A 21,089-nucleotide genomic window follows, 5' to 3' on the forward strand; every position below is an offset into this window, starting at 1 on the left:
TTTTCATATTCTTGTTCCCTTTTACTCCAAGGTAAGATATTATTTTTATACATACATTACTAAAACATACAAGTATTTCATTAAGATGGCGCCGCTGTAGTGGCTGCTGGTGGCAGGAGCTCTGTGCTCTTGTGTCATCCTTTTGTGGTCCTGCTGTTTCCCTCTTGTTTTCATGTGGGGTTTTTTATCTTTTGGTTGGGGACCCTTTGGGACTGTGTGACAAGGGGTGGCACTTTCGTGACTTCTGTGGTGCTTTTTGTGAACTTCTGGATCTGCCTACTGGAGAGCAGCTGCTGGGTCTCTGCCACACCAGAGTCCATTTGGAGAGACTGGAGGAGATGCGGATGAAGAGACAGGGCTGCGGAGCTGGCACTGAGCGCCGGGACGGACCAGCTTCACAGTGTCTTGGCTGAATGAGCAGGTATCGGACACCTCGGTCTCCTTGCACGCATCCTCGCTCATCCATGCGGACTGGACACTGGCCAAGAGTTGGTGGGCGGCTCTCTTGGTTGCTTTGTTGGGTCTGCTCCTGTCTCTGGCCGTGCTCCTCCCACCCCTGCAGATGATGACGTGGAACACCGCAGAGGCCCCCACAGTGTATATGGGTGTTGAAATGAAGTTTTTGTTTGGTTGCTTGTCTATGCAGGGTGTAATCGTGTGTGCGCAATATATATTATTGGTTAATAATTTTTTGTTGTTTTACTTTTACTTTTGTAGCAGTATGTAGAAATAGCACTGCTTGAGTGGCGGCTGGTTGCATCAGCTCTGCTCTTTTAAAGGCCTACTGAAAGCCACTACTACCGACCACGCAGTCTGATAGTTTATATATCAATGATGAAATCTTAACATTGCAACACATGCCATTACGGCCGGGTTAACTTATAAAGTGCAATTTTAAATTTCCCGCTAAACTTCCGGTTGAAAACGTCTATGTATGATGACGTATGCGTGTGACGTCAATAGTTAAACGGAAGTATTCGGACACCATTGAATCCAATACAAAAAAGCTCTGTTTTCATCTCAAAATTCCACAGTATTCTGGACATCTGTGTTGGTGAATCTTTTGCAATTTGTTTAATGAACAATGAAGACTGCAAAGAAGAAAGTTGTAGGTGGGATCGGCGTATTAGCGGCTGGCTGTAGCAACACAACCAGGAGGACTTTGACTTGGATAGCAGACGCGCTATCCGACGCTAGCCGCCGACCGCATCGATGATCAGGTGAAGTCCTTCGTCCTTCCGTCGATCGCTGGAACGCAGGTGAGCACGGGTGTTGATGAGCAGATGAGGGCTGGCTGGCGTAGGTGGAGCGCTAATGTTTTTAGCATAGCTCTGTGAGGTCCCGTTGCTAAGTTAGCTTCAATGGCGTCGTTAGCAACAGCATTGGGGGCGGCGTGGCGAAGTTGGTAGAGGGTTGCTGGTTACTGGGGTTCAATCCCCACCTTCTACCATCCTAGTCACGTCCATTGTGTCCTTGGGCAAGACACTTCACCCTTGCTCCTGATGGGTGCTGGTAGCGCCTTGCATGGCAGCTCCCTCCATCAGTGTGTGAATGTGTGTGTGAATGGGTGAATGTGGAAATACTGTCAAAGCGCTTTGAGTACCTTGAAGGTAGAAAAGCGCTATACAAGTATAACCCATTTATTTATTATCATTTATCATTGTTAAGCTTCGTCAAGCTGGAAAGCATTAACCGTGTATTTACAGGTCCATGGTTTAATAGTATTGTTGATTTTCTGTCTATCCTATTTGTCAGGGGTTTATTTATTTTGTTTCTATCTGCATTTAAAGGCCTACTGAAATGATTTTTTTTTTATTTAAACGGTAATAGCAGATCCATTCTATGTGTCATACTTGATCATTTCGCGATATTGCCATATTTTTGCTGAAAGGATTTAGTAGAGAAAATCGACGATAAAGTTCGCAACTTTTGCTCGCTGATAAAAAAAAGCCTTGCCTGTACCGGAAGTAGCGTGACGTCACAGGAGCTAGTGTTCCTCACAATTCCCCATTGTTTACAATGGAGCGAGAGAGATTCGGACCGAGAAAGTGACGATTACCCCATTAATTTGAGCGAGGATGAAAGATTCGTAGATGAGGAACGTTACAGTGAAGGACTTGAGAGGCAGTGATGGACGTATCTTTTTTCGCTCCGACCGTAACTTAGGTACAAGCTGGCTCATTGGATTCCACACTCTCCTTTTTCTATTGTGGATCACGGATTTGTATTTTAAACCACCTCGGATACTATATCCTCTTGAAAATGAGAGCCGAGCACGCGAAATGGACATTTAAAGTGACTTTTATCTCCAAGACAATACATCGGTGACACACTTAGCTACTGAGCTAACGTGCTAGCATCGTTCTCAAATGAAGATAGAAACAAAATAAATAAACCCCTGACTGGAAGGATAGACAGAAGGCCAACGATAATATTAAACCATGTACATGTAACTACACGGTTAAAAATTCTCAGCCTGGTAAGGCTTAACTATGCTGTTGCTAACGACGCTAAGGCTAATTTAGCAACTTAGCAACCGGACCTCACAGAACTATGATGAAACATTAGCGCTCCACCTACGCCAGCCAGCCCTTATCTTCCCATCAACAGCCGTGCCCACCTGCATTCCAGCGATCAAAGGCGCGACAAAGGACTTCATCCGTGGGTTTGGCGGCAAGCATCGGCTAGGCGTCAGGGTAAGTAGTCCTTGTTGTGTTGCTGTAAGTATTGTAATGCCCCGCAGTGGAGAAGGAGTCACACAGACGAGGATGCGCTGCTCAATCGCTTTATTAACAAGCGGTAACTGGTTGTAGTTCAAAAAGTAACGCACACACATACACGGGCTGCTGTTAGCCAAAACTCACGCTCACACACACTCAAGTTCTCCGCCAACTCACTCGCGCATGCGCATTCCTCAAACCCTTAAAGACACAGTACACTAATGCAAATATCACAGATATTACAGTATTGTAGTTAGCAGCCAAGACACCGATCGATCCCACCTACAACGTTCTTCTTTGCAGTCTCCATTGTTCATTAAACAAATTGCAAAAGATTCACCAACACAGATGTCCAGAATACTGTGGAATTTTGTCGAAGAAAACAAGAGGCTTTTCTATCGGGTCCGATGGGGTCCAACCACTTCCGTTGCTTTTGTGACGTCACCCGCATAAATCATATCCAAAGGAGTTTTTCAACCGGAAGTGTGGCGGGGAATTTTAAAATTGCCCTTTATAAGTTAACCCGGCCGTATTGGCATGTGTTTCAATGTTAAGATTTCACCATTGATATATAAACTATCAGACTGCGTGGTTGGTAGTAGTGGGTTTCAGTAGGCCTTTAAGCACGATGCTATCACGTTAGCTCCATAGCTAAAGTGCTTCGCCGATGTATTGTCGTGGAGATAAAAGTCACTGTGAATGTCCATTTCGCGTTCTCGACTCTCATTTTCAAGAGGATATAGCATCCGAGGTGGTTTAAAATACAAATCCGTGATCCACAATAGAAAAAGGAGAGAGTGTGGAATCCAATGAGCCAGCTTGTACCTAATTTACGGTCAGAGCAAAAAAAGATGCGTCCTGCACTGCACTCTAGTCCTTCAGTCTGACGTTCCTCATCCACGAATCTTTTATCCTGGCTCAAATTAATGGGGTAATCATCGCTTTCTCTGTCCGAATCGCTCTCGCTGCATTGTAAACAATGGGGAAATGTGAGGAGCCTTTCAACCTGTGACGTCACGCTACTTCCGGTACAGGCAAGGCTTTTTTTATCAGCGACCAAAAGTTGCGAACTTTATCGTCGATGTTCTTTACTAAATCCTTTCAGCAAAAATATGGCAGTATCGCGAAATGATCAAGTATGACACATAGAATGGATCTGCTATCCCCGTTTAAATAAAAAAAATTCATTTCAGTAGGCTTTTAATGTCCTTTGTGTTCTTTGATGTTTCCCTCTTACACACAATTTTTATGTGTGCTACGGCTATTAGGTTTTTTTTCTTTATTCCCTAGGCCTCACTCTGGACTAGCTTTTCAGGGGCTGAATATTTTTTTCATTATACTCATCCCCCTCCCCAGCGTTTACCTGTTTCTCAACTTTTTTGTAGGGTGCACCGGAAGTTGGCAGACTCATCAGCGATCCTGTTATGTCTCCCTGTAATGTTTGTCTGATCTTGAATGGGATTGTGCTGAAAATCTTAATTTGCCCTCGGGGATTAATAAAGTACTTCTGATTCAGATTCTGATCACAGAACATCATGGGCTAGCAGGATGCCTCTGCAGGAGAATTTCAGAGCCTATTTTTGGCCAGCAGAAGAAGTACTTAAATCGTGGAAACTCAAAATTAAAGTCTGATATTCTACGACTGAGCAATTCAGGGTCTTTTCACAACACGAGAAGACACCTTAAATTAAGCAAAATTCTTCTGGCAAAATTCTGGTTGCATACTTGACCCCTGTTTTTGACAATACTGGTGGATTTGATTTGAATAGGTTGCTTTCTTGGCACAGACCAGCTTCTAAGCATTGTTCACAAACCGACTGTTTGGCGAACCGTGCCCAGAATTAGAAGCTCAAAAGCAACTACACACAGATGGATATTCACATTCTCAATTCTCAGGCAGACATTCAAGTCAGTTTGTCAATTTGTTGCCGGCAGACTGAAGCAGCAGGATCTAGTACAGGGGTAGGGAACCTATGGCTCTTGAGCCAGATGTGGCTCTTTTGATGACTGCATCTGGCTCTCAGATAGATCTTAGCTGACATTGCTTCACACCATAAGTAATGAATAATTCCGCTGGTAATCACAGTGTTAAAAATGACGTTCAAAGTATAAAACATTCTCGTGCATTTTAATCCATCCATCCGTTTTCTATCGCACCTGTTCAAGAAGTCGCATTAATGGTAAGAAGTATTTTATTTGTTATTGGTTAGCTTCAGAATAACAATGTTATTAAAAAGAATAAGATACTTATTATACTTATACTTATTATACAATGTTGGTCTTACTTAAAATGCACGCATTTAGTTGTATTCAGTGTTAAAAAATATTATATGGCTCTCACAGAAATACATTTTAAATATTTGGCTTTCATGGCTCTCTCTGTCACGGCCCGAGCACACCCCAGTGCGCATTCATGTGTGAAATTGCTGGGCGCACCTCCAAGAGCGCGCCAGGCGTGCGACAGTCCGGCTCCAGCAAGCAGCTGCAATCAATCATCAGCTGTATTTTCAGAATTACAACCATTGTTAGGCCTATTTTGGCGTTGTAATAAATAAATAAATAAAAAATGGCTTATCGATAAGCCATTTGTTTTATTTGATATATATATATATATATATATATATATATATATATATATATATATATATATATATATATATATATATATATATATATATATATATATATATATATATATATATATATGTATGTGTGGGAAAAAATCACAAGACTATTTCATCTCTACAGGCCTGTTTCATGAGGGGTTTTCCTCAATCCTCAGGTTGCATACTTGACCCCTGAGGATTGAGGAAAACCCCTCATGAAACAGGCCTGTAGAGATGAAATAGTCTTGTGATTTATGTCTGTTCATGTTTTTGTTTTGGCCATGTGTTTGTTTTTTGGACTCTTTTTAGTTCCTGGTTGCACTTCCTTGTTTGTTTGTTTCCATAGCAACTCTTTAGTTTTCACCTGTCCTGTCACGCACCTGTTTCACGTTTTGAGTCACGCACCTGTTTTCACTGATCATGTCACTATTTAAATCTGTCTGTTTCTGTTATTCGTCCTGGCGACCTCACACTTTTTCATTACTCTGATTCATGTCATGTTCACAGTTCTTTGCCAAGTAAGTTTTTGTTTATTAATGCCACAGTTAGTGTTTTTGTTTTATTGTTCATAGCTTTTGCCTTTGTGCAAGTTTTGTGTTTATAGCCAAGTTTTGTATTTCCGCCATTGTGCGCGCCTTTTGTTTATTCTTTTTTTGAGTGTTAATATTAAATCATGTTTCTTAATTCACGTCTTGCCCGTGCCAATTTTCCGTTGCCTTCCGGAGAAACAAAACCCAAGAACCAAGTCCTGACAAGCTGCACGAAACCTTGTGTCTGCAATTGTAAATAATTTAGTTTTTAAGTGTTGTGTTTCTTGTAGAATCTATATAAAGTAATATACATTAGCCTATTGTTAAAATAATGAAAAAAACATAATTAAATATATTTGTTTTATTGTATTGTTACATTAATAACTATTGTATTATTATAGGATGGCTTGTTAAAGGCCTACTGAAACCCACTACTACCGACCCCGCAGTCTGATAGTTTATAAATCAATGATGCAATCTTAACATTATAACACATGCCAATACGGCCGGGTTAACTTATAAAGTGACATTTTAAATTTGCCGCTAAACTTCCGGTTCGAAACGCCTCTGAGGATGACGTATGCGCGTGACGTAGCCCGGCGAACACGGGTATGCCTTCCACATTGAAGCCAATACGAAAAAGCTCTGTTTTCATTTCATAATTCCACAGTATTCTGGACATCTGTGTTCGTCAATCTGTTGCAATCATGTTCATTGCATTATGGAGAAGGAAGCTGAGCAAGCAAAGAAGAAAGTTGTCGGTGCGAAATGGACGTATTTTTCGAACGTAGTCAGCAACAACAGTACACAGCCGGCGCTTCTTTGTTTACATTCCCGAAAGATGCAGTCAAGATGGAAGAACTCGGATAACAGAGACTCTAACCAGGAGGACTTTTGACTTCGATACACAGACGCCTGAAGAGAACTGGGACAACACAGACTCTTACCAGGATTACTTTGATTTGGATGACAAAAACGCAGACGTGCTACTGTGAGTATGCAGCTTTGGCTTCTAAACATTTGATCGCTTGACCGTATGTGCGCAACTTTTTTTTGCGTATGTACGTAACTTTTTTCAAATATATAAGCTTTATGAACCTTGGGTTAGGTGAACGGTCTTTTGTGCTGAGTGATTGTGTGTGTTGATCAGGTGTTTGAATTGTATTGGCGTGTTCTATGGAGCTAGGAGCTAGCATAGGAGCTAGGAGCTAGCATAACAAACACGCTGGTGTTTTTATGCAGGATTAATTTGTGGCATATTAAATATAAGCCTGGTTGTGTTGTGGCTAATAGAGTATATATATGTCTTGTGTTTATTTACTGTTGTAGTCATTCCCAGCTGAATATCAGGTACCGTGAGTATGCAGCCTTGGCTGCTAAACATTTGATAGCTTGACCGTATGTGCGCGTCACGTACGTAACTTTTTAAAAATATATAAGCTTTATGAACCTTGGGTTAGGTGAACGGTCTTTTGGGCTGAGTGATTGTGTGTGTTGATCAGGTGTTTGAATTGTATTGGCGTGTTCTATGGAGCTAGGAGCTAGCAGAGGAGCTAGGAGCTAGCGTAACAAACACGCAGGTGTTTTTATGCAGGATTAATTTGTGGCATATTAAATATAAGCCTGGTTGTGTTGTGGCTAATAGAGTATATATATGTCTTGTGTTTATTTACTGTTGTAGTCATTCCCAGCTGAATATCAGGTCACCCCCGGCTCTCACAGCATCTTCCCTATCTGAATAGCTTCAACTCCCCACTAGTCCTTCACTTGCACTTTACTCATCCACAAATCTTTCATCCTCGCTCAAATTAATGGGGAAATTGTCGCTTTCTCGGTCCGAATCTCTCTCACTTCATGCGGCCATCATTGTAAACAATAGGGAACTTTGCGTATATGTTCAACTGACTACGTCACGCTACTTCCGGTAGGGGCAAGCCTTTTTTTTATCAGATACCAAAAGTTGCAATCTTTATCGTCGTTGTTTTATACTAAATCCTTTCAGCAAAAATATGGCAATATCGCGAAATGATCAAGTATGACACATAGAATAGATCGGCTATCCCCGTTTAAATAAAAAAAATTCATTTCAGTAGGCCTTTAAACATTTCATAGGATTTTCAGAGGGAGGAAAAACCAAGACATTTAATATGAAATGTAAAATGAATAAATACATAAAAAGAAAAACAAAAAAAAATGGTTAAAAGCCATCGTCCCGGGGAGCATTTCATTTCGTCCTGTGCATTTTTTTTTACCGTCCCCGGGGCGACAGGACTACGTTAATCTCAAGCCCTGGAAGTTACATTTTATTGTTTTCCTTATTTGTTTCAGCATTGCACTTTGAAGATGGTCCCTCAGCTCTTTGACAGCTTTGGCTCTTTTTCAGATCAGCAGACTAAGTCTTTCTTATTTACAGTATATATAAACGTTTCTCATTTCTATTCAGACTTCCATATATATTTAATTTCCTTAACGGCTTGCCATAATATATATATTTAAATATATTATATACAAGCCAAATTATCCCGATCCAGATATTACTTTAATTCAAGTAATTAAGTAATATTTCCAGGGCTTGAATTTACAACCATTTTAGTCACATATGTGCCCAAAATGTAATCTGTGCAACTTCAAAATATTTGGGAACAAACAATTATTGTATTGTGAGCGAAAGTGGTGGCATTAGCCTCCATGTTGTGAAGTAATAACATAGAGGCTAATGCCACGACTTTCATTGTGTTTCAGTGTATCTTGAAGGATCATGCAAGTCATTGTTTCTTGTTGATGCTGTAAACAAAATGTCACTGTGCAAACCCATTTTTGTTGTTGTACTGGACACACATTGAAAATAAACCCACTGAAATAATAATAATAACAACGAATAATTTCTAAGTCTTTGTTAGCCGTTTGTGAAGTTTTGTGCTCGTGCGCTACGTTCGCTCGCATCCTGTGCATCTCCTGGGGGCTAAGCCCCCCTGTCCTTAAAAGCTAGTGACGCCCCTGGGTACAAGTATTTAAATAAAATAATATACAGTAAGGTTCCATATCAGTTCACATTCCATATCAGAAGGTGGCGCTATTAAAGCATAAAAGAAGAGGAAGAAGAGCAGTACTGCCTTGTAACGTCAAGTGTGCTAACTGTCGTGAAAGCACATCGACGGAAGAAGAAGTGTGCAGGACGCTAATAAGTCAGTCTTATTATTTATTATCCAGTTTGAAATATTTACGTCGTATAAAATACATCTTTGATTCTTTATTCAAAGATAAAGTCGTCTCGATGCGCTAGAAGCACTGTGCCGCTTCTCCTGCTATTTTTGCTTGTTAGTTAGCTTAGCTCGCTAGTTAGCTTAGCGTGTTAGCTGCTAACAGAAGACACAGAAGTTATCAACACATCGCTAAGTAAATATCAAGTGTGAGAGTAAAGTGTTGTGATTGTGTGAAAATGTCTACATTACACATGTTGAGAGCGTTGGTGGATCAGCGACTAACTGCTGCCGTTGAAGAAATATTTGTAGTGTTAGAAAGAACGATAGCAGAATACGAGGCGGAACTTTCTAGAACAAAAGAGGAAAACTATCAACTACTGGACGCTGTTTTCAAGAAACATCAAGTTGTGTTACACAGAACAGGTTTGTTTACTTCTTACTCTCACATGTTTACTAACTTTATATTTGACTAATAACAAGAAAATGACATTTGGAATATATCATATAATCACAATGACCAGTGGTGGAACAAGTCAGAGCTGGGTTGGGGGCGGGCCTCATGACGGGGCCCCCTAAACTTAAATCCATCCATCCATTTCCTACCGCTTGTCCCTTTTGGGGTCACGGGGGGTGCTGGAAGGCGGGGTGCACCCTGGACAAGTCGCCACCTCATCGCAGGGCCAACACAGATAGACAACATTCACACTCACATTCACACACTAGGGCCAATTTAGTGTTGCCAATCAAACTGTCGCCAGGTGCATGTCTTTGGAGGTGGGAGGAAGCCCACGCAGTCACGGGGGAGAACATGCAGACTCCACACAGAAAGATCCCGAGCCCGGGATTGAACTCAGGACTACTCAGGACCTTCGTATTGTGAGGCACATGCACTAACCCCTGTGCCACTGTGCTGCCCCCCAAACCCAAATAATGAAGCTAATTCTAACATCATTTTACAACATACACATGCCTCTCTGGGTTTACCGCCAACAATCTTTAACCAGGTTTTAAAACGTTTGCCAGCTATTTTTGATGAAATTTGTATATTCCTGACATGTATTTATTTCCTCTCTTTCACCACAGCATCAGCCCGTTCACAGGATGTAGATTTTATTTTGCCTATCATTCTCAATCCTTATGTAAGACAATAACATGTTTTTATTTTTTATGCCTTCTAAGTCCTAAACAAACGTTAGCAAAATCTTAACTATCCTAATTCTAACAATGGAGTCAATGGGAGCGCCTCTATTCCGCTCACTAAGCCCCCTAAATAAGAATTAGTTGATCAATATAATATACCCAGAAGTCATTTTTTTAAATGTTATCTCTTTAAAACATGCTGTAAAAATGCATATCCTCTGGAAATATGCCTTATGATAGCCACAAACTGGAGGATACATTTTTAATTAGTAAAACATTTAAAAAATAGTTTCAAGGTTTTATGGAATTTTCCAGTGTGTACCCCGCCTTCCGCCCCCCTGTGACCCCAAAAGGGACAAGAGGTAGTAAAATGGATGGAAAAAGACACATCATAGAATGATATTTATATCCTTTAGATGCATTAAAGATAAACTTGAGTTAATGAAACATGTAGAATAGATTGTGTTTTACACCCTCTGTTGTTTAAAAAGGGTACAGTTAGGGCTGCACCATTATGGCAAAAGTAATAATCACCATTATTTTGATTGATATTGTAATCACGATTAATTACACAATTATTCATTAATTTGAAAACACCAGTATTTATTTTATTACCAAAACTCAACTTTAAATATATTTAAAAAAAAAAACATATTAGTTAGTAACGAATAAACCACAACAAGTAAAATAATGGTAAAAAATAAATAAATAACAATGGCAATATAAAACACAATGAAATTAAGTTTTTTTGTTGTAATTATGTTTTGTTCCATTTTTACCTTTTACACTTATTTTACTGCCTTTTAATGAGTGTGCTTTTTTTTAAAAATTAAATGCAGAATCTGTCACATTTATTGGTGCGATATATCTTGGGACAATTTTTAACCAGACATTTGGGTCAAAGCATAATAATTGTGTAAATGCATAAATAAGTTAATTATGCTTGTGTGAGGTGCTTTTTTAAACCTTTTTTTTTTGTCAGCGCAGTAAGACCTATTATTGTGAAGGGGGGGAAGTGTGCTGCTGTTCTCAGCTTGATGTGTGGAGGCGACTTGAGGCTGTTTTAAAAAAGGAGAGAGAGAGAGAGAGACTCAAGTTGTGACTGCTGTTCTGTTTGTACATTAATCCTACATGGATGATGTCGTTCACAACAACACAAGCAGATGAGATGTGTTGTGGGTGTATGGATTTTCCTTGCCAGCTTTAGCTTCGTAGTTTAGTCGCTATTTGGAATGACCGCCTCAAGGACGGGATGGTTGCATGTTTCATAGTAACATTACTAGTCCTTGTGACATGTAGAGGACTAGGAGGTTTATTACCATTGTGGGGGAGTTTTCTGTGTCTATGTACCTTCGACACACCCGTACACCCGCCTGAGTGACGCCACGCGTTCTCCGCCGTGTGTTTGAGGAGCCTGCAAAAGACCTGCACATACATGTAACAATCATGTTAAATCAACAATACAACCATAAAGGATAAAGGTTGGCTTTTTAGCTTAATGCTAACAACATACTAACGTACAATGGACGACCACATTGACAGGCTAACAAAAATTAGCACTGTGATCGTTTTAAACTTGTACAAAGGTTTAACAAATAGGAATTTAGTTGAACAAAACTGACATAAAACAACAGATGCATTTTTACTTGCATACATATAATCACCAAAGTGTGTAGAAACTAAACTTTGTACATCTAGGCCACCATGTTCATCAAACCTCAAAACTCTGATTTAGTCTGGGACATTATTGCCAGGTCTTCTTGTATCACAAAATTGTGAAATTAAATAGTTTTCACTCACAAAGACCCCAAACGTCCAGATTTGTGGTTAGAGTGTCCGCCCTGAGATCGGTAGGTTGGAGTTCAAATCCCAGCCGAGTCATACCAAAGACTATAAAAATGGGACCCATAACCTCCCTGCTTGGCACTCAGCAACAAAGGGTTGGAGTTGGGGGTTAAATCACCAAAATGATTCCCGGGCGCGGCGCCGCTGCTGCCCACTGCTCCCCAAGGGGATGGGTCAAATGCAGAGGACAAATTTCACCACATCTAGTGTGTGTGTGACAATCATTGGTACTTTAATCTTTAATCTAATTTTTAACCGCTGATATGTATTTTTGATGTTCAGTTGGCCGACCAGAGGAATTAGTTGTCACTACAGCTAACTGTATCTTCTTACATCACACGTTCAACCATCCTCCATTGCAGCAAATACATTACATTTCTTACAAGTATTATTATCACTGAAGGACAGTAGAACAAGGCTAAACATGTTACACACAAAGGACAGGCAAGTTAAGAGCTAAGCTAGCCTCTAAACTAGCTTGAAACATTAGTAATTTTTCCCATTCAAAATACATTGGCAATTTTTCAAACTTCAACCATTTACACATTTCTCAAGCGATTCAAACTATTCCACGTTCAACATATTCCACTAATCCTGGACATTCAAACTATCATTTTTTCAAGTTAAAAAAAATTCCAGGAATTCCCAGATTTCCCGTTTTTTGAAACCCTTTCTTGACCCTTTTTACTGGCGACTACTCCTTCCACATTTTACAACCCACTTCAACCGTTCCACCGTCAAATCATTCCTCTTAGGACAAAAAACAACGTTGTTTTTCAAACTTGAAAAATTCCCGGTTTTCCCGAAATTCCAGGAATTCCTTAATACCATTTCTCAATTAAGGCAAGGCAACTTTATTTACATAGCACGTTTACAACAATTTTTAATTGGACCAAAGTGATGTACAGGTTAAAAAGCATAGAGCAAAAACAAACAAAGAACAAATGAGCTAAACAAGATAGTGCAAAAGCAATACAGTAAAAGGGTTTGAATAAAAAGTAAAATTGCAAAATAAAAATAATGAAATAATAAAAGTGCGACAAATTGAAAAAAAAAAAACCTAAAGCAATGGGGGGAGGGGGGGGTGTGTCTAGAAATGGTGGCCTAGTGGGCGGACCCAGCTCAGGTTAAAGGCCAGCGAGAAGAGGTAGGTCTTAAGAAGGGTTTTGAAGACCCCCAGGCTCTGGGCTGACCTAATGTGGAGGGGAAGGCTGTTCTAGAGCTTAGGGGCGGCAACGGAAAAGGCTCTGTCCCCTCTGGTCTTTAGCCTGGATCTGGGGACCGCCAACAGCAGTTGGTCAGCTGACCTTAGGGCTCTAGACGAGGTATGATGGTGCAGAAGCTCGGTCAGGTATTGTGGGGCCAGGCCATTTAGGGTTTTAAAAACAATTCAAAGTAATTTAAAATCAATGCGGTGACGGACAGGGAGCCAGTGGAGTGAGGCCAGGACTGGGGTGATGTGCTCGCGTTTTTTGATGCTGGTGAGGAGACGGGCAGCCATGTTTTGCACGAGCTGCAAATTGTGGAGTGATGCCTGATCAATGCCAGCGTACAGTGAGTTGTTGTCTAGCCGGTGTGTGATAAAGGCGTGGATAGCAGTCTCCAGGTCGTTCTGGGAGAGATAGACCTTGGTCTTTGCTAGGGTTCTGAGATGGTAGAAGCTGGTACTAACCACTGAGCTGACCTGTTTAATGTTAGTAGTAACATTCAAAATGTTACTACTTCAACATTTCTCTACGAATTTGAAAAAGTCCAACACTCACCGTTCAGAACATTCACAGTGTTTAGCTTTTTTTTTTTAAAATTAAGCCATTGAAATGAATGAAATCAAAGTTCAACAACTCCCACATTTTTCATCCGATTCAAACCGTTTCAACTTCAAAATATTCAGCCTGTTCATGAACTGTGTGCTCCCTTTCAACACTAATTTAAAAACATTCCCGGATTTCCTAGAATTCCCAGTCTTTAGGGACATTTTTCCCACTCAAAATGAATTATCCATTTTTCAAACTTCCACAATTTCCACATTTTCAACCCATTCAAACCATTCCACCTTCAACACATTAATCCTGGAAATTCAAACAACTATTTTTCCACGTTGAACAAATTTCCAGGAATCTTTAAAAAAAAATGTTATAACCTTTATTTCCAACCTTCTTTATTGCGATGACTCCTTTCACATTGTTCAACCCATTTCAACCGTTCAACTGTCAAAACATTCCTCTGAGTCAGGACAAAAAACCAAGTTGGTTTAAGAACTTAAAAAATTCCAGGTTTTCACAAAATTCCGTAATACCATTTTTCAATTAAAAAACTGTTACTACTTCAACATTTCATGACCGATTTAAACAATTCAATCACGCTTTTCTGAAAATTCCCAAATTTCCAGTAAATTCCCATTTGAAATCAATGGGACATTTTTCCAAGTTGCACACTTCCCACATTTTTCAACCTATTCAAACCATTCTAACATCAACACATTCCACTCATTCTGGACATTCAAACTATCACTTTCCCAAGTTCCAAACCAAATTCCGGTTTTCATGGAAATTCTAACGCTTCAACATTAAAACCATTCCAACATTTAAACTATTCTTACTTTCATACTACATTCTGTCAGCATTTCAGTTCAACTTCAGCATTGGAGCATTCACACGCAATTCCTTCAGGAATTGCTTCATCTAGTTATTATTATCATTATTCTTATTATAATTTAATGTAGCTTACCACATTGAATGATGCCTTCTCAGTTCTCATTCTAACGCAATTTGAGTGTCTAGAAACACACAAATTTAATCTAATTAATTATTACTATTATTAATAAGGTAAACAATTTATCTTTTTGAAGGAGTAGTCAGTAATCTGATTACTTAGTCCCAGTTTAACTGTGGCAACACTATCTAAATGAAAGCAAAACTGATGTCATCTTTTTTGGCCAACATGTTGACTGTGCTCATGCTTTTTTTTTTAGAGCAGACCTGTCTCTAAAGATGAATGTGAAAATCACTGTAATTATTGTCCACCAGCAGGGGGAGCTCATCACTAGTGCTACTGTGTGGAGGCTGGCATGTGGTACATTATTTCCTGTGTGTGTATGACGTATTCAGAGGGAGAACAGCACACTTTAACGTATGGCGTCTACCATTAAGGATTGCAGGAATTACTTTTAGGATGTTTTTATATGAATAAGGTGGATTGGACGTTGGCCTGGGAAGGCATTCCTCTAAAGGTCGTCTTCATGTATCAGCTGGAGGTACCCTGACTGCTGTTAGGGGAAACTGATGAGATTGTGAGATCATATGTTGGTGCAGGACAATGTCTCATGTGACTGAGCAAAGCTAGACTTTTCTAAAGAATGTTTGTTTTCTCCTGTGCCGCAGACCTCAATGAAGAACGTCTACCGCATGAGGAGGAGGAGGAACCACAGACCCCCAACATACATGAGGAAGAAAAGCTACCACATTCCCAACACATTAAAGACAAAGTAGAGGAGCCACAGCCCCCCCACATTAACGAGGAAGACGAGATGCCACAGACCCATAGTGTTAAACTGACCCTTCACATTAAAGGGCAAGTGGAGGACCCACTGATCTTACACATCAAAAATGAAGAGGAGGACCCACTGACCCCCTACTTTAAAGAGGAGGGCCAAGAGCCACCGCACATTAAAGAGGAAGAAGAGGAACACCGCATCAGTCAGCCTAAATGGTTGGTGGAGTTCCCAGTGACTGGTGTCCCTGTGAAGAGTGAAGATGATGAGGTCAAAGGTGAAAGTGAGGAGAAGAGAGAGGCGGAGCCTCCAAGCAGCAGCTCAACACAACACATGACAACAGAAGCTGATGGAGACCACTGTGGAGGATCACAAGCAGACAAGCTCTTAGCTCCACTATCAGATAGTGAGGACACAACGTCACACTCTCCTGACACTGATGATGAAGACTCTAAAGATGATAAGACATGTCACACTGACAACACTCACTTGAAATGTTCTTACTGTGACAAAACCTTTAAATACCATTGTCATCTGAAAACACACATGAGAAGACACACTGGAGAAAAACCTTTTTGTTGCTCAGAATGTGGTAAATGTTTAGTAACAAGTGGAAATTTGACATTACACATGAGAACACACACTGGCGAAAAACCTTTTATCTGTTCACTCTGTGGTAAAGGTTTTGTACAAAGTTACAATTTGAAAGTACACATGAGAACACACACTGGAGAAAAACCTTTTTCCTGTTCAACCTGTGGTAAAGGTTTTACACAAAGTCAGAATTTGAAAGTACACATGAGAACACACACCGGTGAAAAATCACATTGCTGTTCAATCTGCAACAGAAGCTTTTGTGAACGATCAAACCTTGTAGCACACATGAGAACACACAAGAGAGAAAGTGTTGAGTTGCAGTGTGTGTGGTGAAAGATTCTCTTATAAGTACCAGTGTAAGAAACACAAGTGTGCTGGTGAGAACAGCAGCAGCAAATGAAACTGCAGGATTTGAAATAAACTGTCAAGACTTTAATTTTGACTTTCTAACAACATCAGCACATATAACATGTGTGACATTGTTGTTTGTGTAACAATCTTTTTAATATGCTTCTACATTTATAAATTGGACAGTTTGAAATATGGAAATATTACATATTTGTATTTCTAATTTTTAATAATTCCATAGATTAGCCCCTATTTATGATATACATATGTACTGGTTCACATCTGAAACATCTTCTGGATCACTTCAGGAAGCATATTATTATTTACTTTATTCATCATTTAAACAGTTGTCTTTTATTAACTTTTAAAATGAGTGACTTTAGGAGTCATTTGTCTCTATAATCCATTTTATTAATTATCTTTATTACTCTCTTTAGTAATATGATGATTGTGTTGTGATTGTATGTCCCCAGACCTTTATGCAATATAAAAGTGAGAGAAAATGGCTGAATTGTTTGTGGAAGGATGGTTTTTAAATTTTATTCCAAACTTACATTCGTGTATAAAACAAAAATTCCCATTATTGGGATTTAAATATTTTTAATGTATGTTTTCTTTTTAAACATCCCCAAAACAATATGAATATCAATCAAAGTTCGGAGTGTCAGGAAAAAGCCAATATTGTACATCATCCCACAGAGATTTACTTTGCATACTGTTGGAGCCAAATTTCCTTATTTGTTTATATAGTTTTTATGTAGTTTTCTCTAATTAATTGCTGGCCTCTCTTCATGCTAAATTTCCTTTTCGGCAGATTGCTCCGCCCACTTCCTCTCGACAACCAGGAGGTGTTGACAGGGATGGAACCGTTGCTATGGTGCGGTTGCAGTTTGCGGTTGGGTTCAGGTGGGAGCAGGGGGGGGGGGGGGGGCGATAGCATGGAGGACACAAACAGTTTACGACCGTGCCGTGCATGGTCAGGTCTCGCTGCTGTGACAATGTTCCATTCAAGGTCAGCATACATTACGTTCTATAGCCTACATTTGATGTCATTTTGATAGCTTAAAATAAACGGATTGTCATATCCAAACATATTTCCACAGTACTGGACATTGAATCATTTGCACGCGTCAAACTAGTCAACACAGTCACCCTCAGTATCAGCTTAAAGGTAAAGGCCGTACAACTACCGTAACTCAACCTGTACTACTGTCATAAGTCAACTTAACTACTACCATAACTCAACCTGTACTACTATCATAAGTCAACTTAACTACTACCATAACTCAACCTGTACTACTATCATAAGTCAACTTTACTACTACCATAACTCAACCTGTACTACTATCATAAGTCAACTTTACTACCATAACTCAACCTGTACTACTATCATAAGTCAACTTAACTACTACCATAACTCAACCTGTACTACTATCTTAAGTCAACTTAACTACTACCATAACTCAACCTGTACTACTATCATAAGTCAACTTAACTACTACCATAACTCAACCTGTACTACTATCATAAGTCAACCTAACTACTACCATAACACAACCTGTACTGCTATCATAAGTCAACTTAACTACTACCATAACTCAACCTGTACTACTATCATAAGTCCACTTTACTACCATAACTCAACCTGTACTACTATCATAAGTAAACTTAACTACTACCATAACTCAACCAGCATGTACTACTATCATAAGTCAACTTAACTACTACCATAACTCAACCTGTACTATTATCATAAGTCAACTTAACTACTACCATAACTCAACCTGTACTACTATCATAAGTCAACTTAACTACTACCATAACTCAACCTGTACTACTATCATAAGTCAACTTTACTACCATAACTCAACCTGTACTACTATCATAAGTAAACTTAACTACTACCATAACAAAACCTGTACTACTATCATAAGTCAACTTAACTACTACCATAACTCAACCAGCATGTACTACTATCATAAGTCAACTTAACTACTACTATAACTCAACCTGTACTACTATCATAAGTCAACGTTACTACCATAACTCAACCTGTACTACTATCATAAGTCAACTTAACTACTACCATAACACAACCTGTACTACTATCATAAGTCAACTTAACTACTACCATAACAAAACCAGCATGTACTACTATATTGTAAGTCAGCTATAATAAGTTGTATTATATTTTTAACTTTTCAAATTTCGATCCAGTAACTTTAAACCAGAAAATATGTGTCAATAATTTTAAAACATACTGCAAGTCACTTTTTTGCAGGCATCATGTTGTAATTTAAGGGTTATATTTAACATGAAGTCTATTTTTTAACACGTTAATTGTACTTCTAGCGCGACAAAATGCATCATTTACAGGACAAATATTTTAACATATTTATGAACAATATAACAATACATAATATAAGACTACTAGATCATGTAACAATATAAAACAATTAATACAATTTATTCTATCGCTTTTAATGCTTTTTTAAAGCACGACACATCTCGCGAGAGCATAGCAGCGCTGTCTCGTGACGTCAAGTGTGCCAACTGTCGTAAAAACACATGGAAGAAGAAAAAATACGTGAGCAGGACGCTAATAAATTAGTGTTGTTATTTGTTTGCTATTGTGTAAATATCTATGTCATACAAGAGACATATTTAATTATTTATTTCAAGGTAGAACCGTAGAACGACTCGGTCAGCGAGAATCTTTGCGTTGCTGAGCTAGTCAGTACTGTAAAGCTGAGAAGCTAGTTAGCTTAGCTTGTTAGCTGCTGCGTAAAGTGTTGTGATTGTGTGAACATGTGAGTGTAAAGTGTTGTGATTGTGTGAAAATGTGCGAAAGAACGATAGCAAAGTATGAGGAGGAACTTTGTCCAACAAAAGAGGAGAAGGAGCGACAACATCAACTACTGGACGCTGTTTTCAAGAAACATCAAGTTGTGTTACACAAAACAGGTTTGTTTACTTCTTACTCTCACAACTGTATATTTGATTAGTAACACTAAGCCCCATTCAGCAACCATTCTTCAAAAAAATGTTTGTTCTTAGGCCTATATATATATATATATATATATATATATATATATATATATATATATATATATATATATATATATATATATATATATATGTATATATGTATGTATATATATGTATATATATATATATATATATATATATATATATATATATATATATATATATATATATATATATATATATATATATATATATATATGTATATATATATATCATCATCATAGGCATCCGTCCGTCAGTAGTGACGATGGGTTGCGCCTGGGGGAGTTCATTCTTTCTTGCAGCGGCGGCTGTGGCTGTACAGCCCGACTCTGGAGTGACAGTCTCTGGTGCAGTTCTGACACAGGAGCAGGTCCCGCGTCGCGCAGTTTCCGCTTTTGTCTCCTCGCCTGCAACAAGGAGATGTGCTTCTCCTCGGCACGGCGGGTTCCTGTAGCAACAGTCTGCCTCCAAACGTCGCAGTCTTTTGCAGCTTCCTCCCAGTTGTTGTGGTCGATGCCTGCTTGTTTCATGTCACGTTTGCACACGTCCTTGAAACGCAGTCGGGGGCGACCAAGGGGTCTGGAGCCTGTTGACAGTTCGCCGTACAGGACAGCTCTGGGGAGCCGGCTGGGGTCCATCCTGTGGACATGGCCAAGCCATCTGAGGCGGCGTTGGCTGAGCATGGTGAACAGGCTGGTGGAGTGAGCACGGTCTAGGACTTCCATGTTGGGAACTTTGTCCTGCCATGAGATTCCCAGGATGCGGCAAAGACAGCGCAGGTGGAAGCTGTTTAGTTGTTTCTCATGTCTGGTGTAGGTGGTCCAGGCCTCGCTGCCATACATCAGTGTGCTAATGACGCAGGCTTGATAGACCTGGAGTTTAGTGCGCGTGGATAGCTGGTTGTTCGACCATACTCTTTTGGACAGCCTGGCCATCACTGAGGCGGGTTTCGCAAGACGGGTGGCACGTTCTGTGTCAAGTGACAAGTCACTGGAGATTGCGGATCCAAGGTATGTAAAGGTGTTGACACATTCCAGAGTCTGATTGTCGACGGAGATGGAGAGTGGAGTTTCAGCATCTTGGCCCATGACATTGGTCTTCTTTAGGCTGATGGTGAGACCAAACCCTTTACAGGCAGATGAAAGTCTGTCCATCAGCCTCTGTGTGGGATGCTAGAGCTGCATCATCAGCAAAAAGCATTTCCCTCAGGAGGACACTGGTCACCTTGGTCTTGGAGCGCAAACGGGCAAGGTTGAAAAGTTTCCCATCAGCTCTCGTGTGTAGGGAGACACCTTCAGAACATGTGCCGAAAGCAGTAGACAGAACGACGGAGAAGAAATTTCCAAAGAGGGTTGGTGCAAGAACGCAGCCCTGTTTTACGCCGCTGCGGATTGGAAAGGCCTCTGATGTTCCTCCTTCCCAACAGACGGAACCCTGTGTGTTTTCGTGGAATGATCTTATGACGGCGAGGAGTTTTGGGGGGCAGCCGATCTTTGCAAGCATCTTGAAGAGACCATCTCTGCTGACAAGGTCGAATGCTTTAGTGAGATCAACAAAGGCGAGATACAAGGGTCTCCTCT

The 21,089-nt window shown here is 39.9% G+C and overlaps 2 protein-coding genes across 3 annotated transcripts in view; one reads left to right on the plus strand and one right to left on the minus strand.

Moving 5' to 3' along the window:
* LOC133664671 (zinc finger protein 614-like) overlaps positions 1-17,354 on the plus strand; it is a 39,355-nt gene extending 22,001 nt beyond the window's left edge. The window contains exons 1-2 of one of the 2 annotated variants that reach the window (XM_062069501.1): positions 8,956-9,482; positions 15,425-17,351. In XM_062069501.1, the coding sequence (XP_061925485.1) occupies positions 9,296-9,482; positions 15,425-16,464 (1,227 nt within the window). In that variant the 5' untranslated portion in view covers positions 8,956-9,295 and the 3' untranslated portion in view covers positions 16,465-17,351. Of the gene's footprint in view, positions 1-8,955; positions 9,483-15,424 lie in introns of those variants that run through there. The other variant, XM_062069502.1, reaches the window with a different exon arrangement.
* The window catches only part of LOC133664587 (oocyte zinc finger protein XlCOF6-like), a 335,370-nt gene that overhangs the window by 278,070 nt on the left and 36,211 nt on the right, over positions 1-21,089 (minus strand). The window lies entirely within an intron of this gene.

This window comes from Entelurus aequoreus, linkage group LG14, assembly GCF_033978785.1.
Source record: "Entelurus aequoreus isolate RoL-2023_Sb linkage group LG14, RoL_Eaeq_v1.1, whole genome shotgun sequence".
NCBI lineage: Eukaryota > Metazoa > Chordata > Actinopteri > Syngnathiformes > Syngnathidae > Entelurus > Entelurus aequoreus.